Genomic DNA, 6,912 nt, shown 5'->3' on the forward strand with positions numbered 1-6,912 from the left:
TCTCTCTCTCTCTCTCTCTCTCTCTCTCTCTCTCTCTCTCTCTCTCTCTCTCTCTCTTTCTTTTCGTAGCAGTATAAATCCACCTGAATGTAGCAACATATGAAGGAACCTTCTACAGGCTCAATGAGGGGTGGGCTGGTCTGCTGAACCTGCCTGTCCCGCATGGTGAGCTGGATGAAAATACATCCATGACACCATTTTGCTGAGATGCAAACTTCCATTCTCTCGGAAACCCAAAGGGAAGCCACTGCCAGATCCCAAGTCTAATCTCATGAAGGTTGGAGGCCAAGGGCCACCTTGCAGTGAATGACCCTGGAGATGGACGACAGTCACCTTCCCTCAGCTGACACACCCAACTGAATGCACCCATGGCTCAAAACACATTTTCTGAGACTACTGTGTTTCATCATCTCAAGAAAAAAATAAATTAAAGCTATTCTTAAATTAAAAAGGAGACTAAGGCAGAGAATTTTCAGCTGGCAGGCAGGCCCCTCTCCACAGCACATCGTTAAGGGTAGCGGGTGTAAACCATGGCTTATCAGCTAAATTGAGCTCAACGGCTACGTCTATGTAAACACAAGGCATGGACATCTTTCATGTTTTTAAAGGCTTAAAATTGAGTATTTTCTGCTACATAAAAATTATGAGATTCACATTAGTGCTCACGAATGAAGCTTTATTGACCCACAGATATGCCTATTATATTCGCTACTTTCATATTATAAAGGTGAGTAGTTATTATGGGAACTAAATGTCTCATTAATCCTAAAACATTTGTGATATGACCATTTATAGAAACATTTGGTTAGCCCTATAGTTCAAGGTCTATGTGATTATGTTCAGGGCTAGGAGTGTGGCTCAGCAACTGAGTAAGTGTTTGGCATGCATGATGTTCTGAGTTCAATTTCCCTCACCATATAGATTTAATTGAATATATATGCATATATATTTTATATTCAGTATTGTAGGAACATAAGTGTTATACTTCATATTCACATAATTGGTAATCATACATGATACTTTGAGGGTATAAAGGTATCATTTAAAAACTGTAATGAAAAATTAGGAAAAATCCTAAGTATTAATAAATGAATGGTTACATATTAGTAGAAACAGACATTAAATGATGCATTATTCAGCTATTTAAACTATGGGTTAACTATAATAAACCTTCAAGCAGGTTTAAGAAACAAAAGGTGGGGGAAAAATAACCCCAACAAGTTGCTCAAATATACCTGGGATATACTTATCTCCAAATTTATCTTGGTTTTACTATTTCCAATTTGTATAGACCAGAAAATTTCTGCACAGTGAACAACTGAGAACGGGTTGGGGCAGGTACTGGGAAATGTAATGCTGGACTCCGTCCCTGGGTTGTTTTTATTTCTATAACGACTATGAATTCATAACTTCCTAAAAGCACTCAGGATTACCAGCTCTGATCCCTCTGTGCAGGGTTTCCAATATGAAAAAGGAGTCCAGTGCCCAGAAGCTCCTCTGGAAGTCAGAATGCTACAGGGGCATTGGATTTAGACAAGGTTTGCCATGCAAATATTGCAAGGGGGCCAAATTTCCTCACCGCCCAGCCAGCTCTGCAGGCTAAGCTCCTTTCTAAGGCAGAGCTTAGGTCTGAGTGCCTGCGCAGGGGTGCCCCCTTCAGCAGCATGCTCCAGTGTGCTATGGAAGGAGGGGCAGCTAGAGGAGGAGAAAGTCAGTCATCAAGGCCAGCTCTGACCACACGGGGGTGTCAGTGCCTAGGTTTTGCCCCACATTCCCAGCCCAGGCAAAAGCCTCCAGCAAAGAAGCTGACCTTCTGGCTGTGGTGGTTGAGGCTGAGGCTGCTGCTGCTGCTGCTGCTGTTCAAGCTGTTTCTTTCTTTTGGCTTCTAGGACTGGGTTTTCATATTGTGTCTTCCTGTTGATGTGGCTGGGAAGAAAGGAAAGCAGTTTTCAGGTAGGAAATACTCATTCTCACAGCTAAAGGCAGAGAAAGCCCTTCGGTTGGAATGGAGCAACACAGAGGGTCTGGCATGGATATGCAGACAAGAAGCAAGAAACACGGTTTCCCTTATTGGCTGCTTATGTGCACTAAGAATTAGGGTTTCAGTTGGGAATGCATCTTATTAGAAATTCCTAGCAAATGTCCTAAGGCAAATTGTTTTCCTATTTGTGCAGCAGAAATTCCTTGTTTATAGGGGACGTGTTCTGAGACCCTCAGTGGATACCAGAGCCCAGGATTAACATCCAGTCCTACATAAACTGTAATTTTCCTCTGCAGCTGTTCACACCTATGGCGAAGTTTAATTTACAATACATTTGCAGGAAAAGACTAACAACAACAATTTACCAGAGCCTCCAGCAATCTCTACAGGTCATTTCTTTTCTTTTCTAAGCCACTTAAAGAACTTCTTCCCCATGCGTTCAGCATGTTCCAACTGCCATGAAGTAAAGCAAGGGACAAGTGAACACAGCATACAGTACTGTGCAGCTGCCTTGGTAACTGAGATGGCCATCAACTGGTTCATAGACAGGCAGTGCAGAAAGCATGGATGCGCCAGACATGCTTCATGACCTGGTCTTCACGGAGCAGCAATGACGGAGAACTCGTCATGCCCAGAATCACACTCACCTAGATATAGTTATTTCAAAACTTGCCCATGTAACTTTTCTCCTCAACCAACAGTTGACCTTGAGTAGGTGAGATCACAGAAGCACCCCGTGTACATAGGGACATGATAGCGATGGCATTCTATGGGGAAGGGAGGCAACCTCTGACAGTATGAGCTAGCATGCTCACTCAGCTATGGCTGCTTTTGAATTCTAGGACTTGAGCCAGTGACTCTACCCAATATTCCAACCTATCACCTGAGATGAGAGGTACTTAAATTCAGAAGTACATGTGGAATTAAGATTAAACTGGGGCTTTGAAGTGATCTGTGGCACACAATGGTAGAACTCTCGAATGGTTTTAAACAGCAGGGTTTATAGAAGCCTAAGAATAAAGTTAAAAGAACTCCACTAACATATTTCAACTATGTTTAACTGACTGACAAAGAGGAAAGCCTGAAATTAGAGCCTGTAAACAGACTACAGAGCTGCCATATACGGGCTGCCCATGCATGCTTCAGCATTGCCTGGGCAGAACTTTCATTGTTTTCATTCAAACAAAGATACTCCACAGATAGCCAAATGAAGCAAACGTGATGTGTTCAAAGTGACAAAAGCCTAGACACTTTAGATGACTATGTAACTAATAAGGCCAGGGTGCACACACACAGACACAAACAGACACAGACAGATAGGCAGACAGACAGACACACACACACACACATGCATGCATTGCTTTTGAATGATAGCCTTATTTATTTGTTTTTGTTTTTGTTTTTTTTTTTGGTTTTTCGAGACAGGGTTTCTCTATGGTTTTGGAGCCTGTCATGGAACTAGCTCTTGTAAACCAGGCTGGTCTCGAACTCACAGAGATTCGCCTGCCTCTGCCTCCCAAGTGCTGGGATTAAAGGCGTGCGCCACCACCGCCCGGCTTTGGTGTTTATGCTAAGTGTACATAAACATACATATACAGATGGTTTCATATGTATGTATGTACATACTTTTTAAGCCAAAATAGCAGTTCATCAGAAACTTGGGGATATCCCTATTATGTTATTATTTAAAACATCAACTATCTCTTTTGAAATTCAGACTTAATTTCAAAAAAGGGTTAATTAAGTAGGGTGGGCAGATTATCTTTCTTATTAAAAGGATATTTGCCTCATGATTCCTTTGGACCAGGCTTTAAAAAACACAGAACCAGACCTGAGTTATCATCTTATCCCCCAGGGCCAGGTTTCTTTTCCCTTCAAAGAAGTGCCCAGCCGCTTCCTTTCTTCCTAAATGCACAAGGCAGCTGAGTTCCAAAGAAAGCCCAGGCTCACCTGTATAAAAGAGCTTTGGAGCTCAGAGAGGAAATGTACTTTATTAGGGTCAATAAAAATGGCTTTGCTTGTGTCTCTGATGATGATACTTCTCTTTCTGTTATGCAGAGGGAAGCATGGCTTGTACTGGTCAAGGGCACTTCCTTTACTGAACTCCTGTAATTGCTTCACAATAAAATGCTGGCATCTCATTGAGGCCTGACATTTTTGCATAATACGCTCCTATTATAGGGGCATTATACAAGTGACTTTTTATTGCCAGCAACATGAGAAAGAGAAAGAAGGCCTTTTATCTTCACCATGGCAGGAAGGATAATGGTGATATAAAATTTATATGGCACTTGTCTCGTTCAAAGGAACGGTATTAGTTATCTCTCATTTTTCTCAGAGGAAAAGATACACTTTATATGTTTTCAGTATTCTACCTCTTGGTTATTTTTAAGATTTACTTCTAGTATCCTGCTAATCAATGGTTTAGTAAAATGGCAAAAGACACGTCCAATAGTAGAATAAAGCCCATAGTGAAGAGATCCCACTAAGAGGCGAGACTCCTGGGGACAGACCAAGGGGGACAGATTAACAGGTCCTGCATCTCATCCCAGTTTTCCATTTTCTTCTTATACTTGGTAACATTTCATAAATTATTAAGATGTGTCTAACCCTTTTAGAAAGGCAGAATGAATAAATAAGTAATTACTGAGAAGTTCAGATAGGCATGAAAAAAGTAGGGCAGTAAGGGCCCCTCTGAGAACGCACGGCTCTTTTATGGGCTCTCCCATATCCTGGCCTTCAACAAATACTCACAGAGCACCCGCCATGCACATGGGATCTCAGTGATGTGGAAGCTAACAAAAGTCACATGGACTGAAATCCTTCCTGAATCTCTTCAGGTTCAGCGATGACCTATTCACTAAATTCTTTCATTATAAAATCATCACTATTACTTTGAAACTTGTAACACTGCCAAGATACGTTCAGCACCGTGCACATAAGTGCACAGTAGTATAAAAACTGGGATGCGGATTATCCACAAGCACTTACTCTACATAGTAGACACCATAGACAGGGTCTTCAATCTTTTCCCAGCCAGCAGGCAGCTCTGAAAAACAAAAGGACATCAGAACAAGAAGAGCTTATTCTTGGAGAGCCAGGAGCTCAACAACGGACTTATTCAAAGGGGAGTGATGCGTACAAACACCTTGAACCCAATTAAGGCTGTATATTCTACCACAAAAAAGCACGCTTTATTTTTTATTTTGCTCGGTGTACTTTTCCACATGAAAAAAAAAAAAGAACAATTCTTTATCTACTGGTATTTTACTTAAGAAAATAAAACTTAATAAAATGCATTCCCAGCTGCCTTCATTATCAGCCAAGTATTAAATTAGGTTTTAATAGAAACACTTAAAACTTGCCCTGAATGGTTACTTCTTACCTTAAGCATCTATAGTTTGCTCGCTGTTTCCAGACTACCTGGCCACATAAGCAAAAACATGTAAAAGCGATTTTCTTTTCCTTTTCGACTCAATGGTCTTATTTTCCTTGAAGGAAAATTAAACCTACATCTTATTTTCTCCTTGTTCTTATTTAACACTACTGAGTGAATGAAAATGATGGGGAGCTGGGTGCCTGACACACACACTCTGATACTCCGAGGTTCTTCTATGTGGGTCAGGCTGTCATTCCAGAATTTGATTTATGAAGACAACATAGACAGTGTTGTGTGTGAGCGAGTATTATTTTTTGGATGTCCCCCTAGTGAGGGGTGTCAGGCCCGTCTCACACTTGCAATTTTTGCCCTTCACTGCTTGGAACACTGGGATAATAGGCATGTAACATAGTTGACTATGTTATCTTCTCAATGTGAGGGTGACGGGGGGGGGGGGTGTGGAGGTACTAGGCAAACAGTGAACTCTGCCTCCTACAGTTTCACATCAAAGTTGGAAATTCATTTATTAACAAGGCTCTTGAGCTCCACCAAATGAATCTGTTACAGAAAGGCCAGCTGTACTAGGCCGTTTAACTTAGAGAAAGTAGCACCTAGGTCGCATCTGTGTCATCAAACAGTCCTTTCAGGCAGAACAGCAATTACTCAGGGAGGATTAAAGCTCCGCCCATCTCTGTAACTAAGGCAAACTTGGGTAATACTATACTGGCGAAGTAAATCATTATTCCTAGAAGTCACTAGTCCGAGGGTTTGAATTAAACACTACAAACACTAGAGGTGTCACTTACTTTGAAACAGTTTTGTTTTTAATTCAAAGAACTGTGTACTGGTTTCTTAATTTATTTTTTGAGATGTTAATACAGTTACACCATTTTCCCATCCCTTTCCTCCCTCCAAAAACTCCCATACGCCTCTCCTTGTCTCATTCAAATCCAAAGCCTCTTTTCTCAATGGTTGTTAAATTCACACACACACACACACACACACACACACACACACACACACACACACTCACACACCTAAATATAACCTGCTTAGACTGCCTAATGTTATATACATGCATGTTTACAGGGCTGACCATCTTGCACTGAGTGACCATTTGGTGTGTGCTTCACCGAGGAAAATTGCCTTTGGTTCTTTGTGGAGGGCTGAGGTTTCGTGGCTCCTTCGTCCCATCCACTTTGACATGTCTAATGTTGTCCTGGTCCAGCTCATGTTTAGACAGGCATGTTGGTGAGACATTCCTAGGAGACACAGTCTCATAGCTAACTCCCCGACCCTCTGGGTCTCTGGGTCTTTCTTACAGCCGTTCCACCCTTTGCACAATGTTCCCTGAGCCTTAGGATTTGTTTTGTAGATGTATCCACTGGGACAAGGGCAAATAATCAGCATTTTGACTGGTTGTGATTTCCTGAAAGAGGTTTCCATCTGTTGCAACAAAGTTTCTTTAATGACAGATGAGGATTTGGATATCTGAAGATTTTGAGCTAGGAGGAAGGGTGGGGTGGGGGGGAAGAGAGACAGAGGGAGAGGG

At 41.7% G+C, this 6,912-nt stretch overlaps 1 protein-coding gene across 18 annotated transcripts in view; it reads right to left on the bottom strand.

Moving 5' to 3' along the window:
• The window catches only part of Magi1 (membrane associated guanylate kinase, WW and PDZ domain containing 1), a 618,461-nt gene that overhangs the window by 80,228 nt on the left and 531,321 nt on the right, over positions 1 to 6,912 (bottom strand). For all 18 annotated transcript variants that reach the window (XM_013352986.2, XM_026788194.1, XM_026788185.1 and 15 more), the window contains 2 exons: positions 4,973 to 5,030; positions 1,811 to 1,926 (listed from right to left, as the gene is read on the bottom strand). In XM_013352986.2, the coding sequence (XP_013208440.2) occupies positions 1,811 to 1,926; positions 4,973 to 5,030 (174 nt within the window). The remainder of the gene's footprint in view (positions 1 to 1,810; positions 1,927 to 4,972; positions 5,031 to 6,912) is intronic.

The sequence above is a fragment of the Microtus ochrogaster genome, unplaced genomic scaffold (assembly GCF_000317375.1).
Source record: "Microtus ochrogaster isolate Prairie Vole_2 unplaced genomic scaffold, MicOch1.0 UNK1, whole genome shotgun sequence".
NCBI classification, from domain to species: Eukaryota; Metazoa; Chordata; class Mammalia; order Rodentia; family Cricetidae; genus Microtus; species Microtus ochrogaster.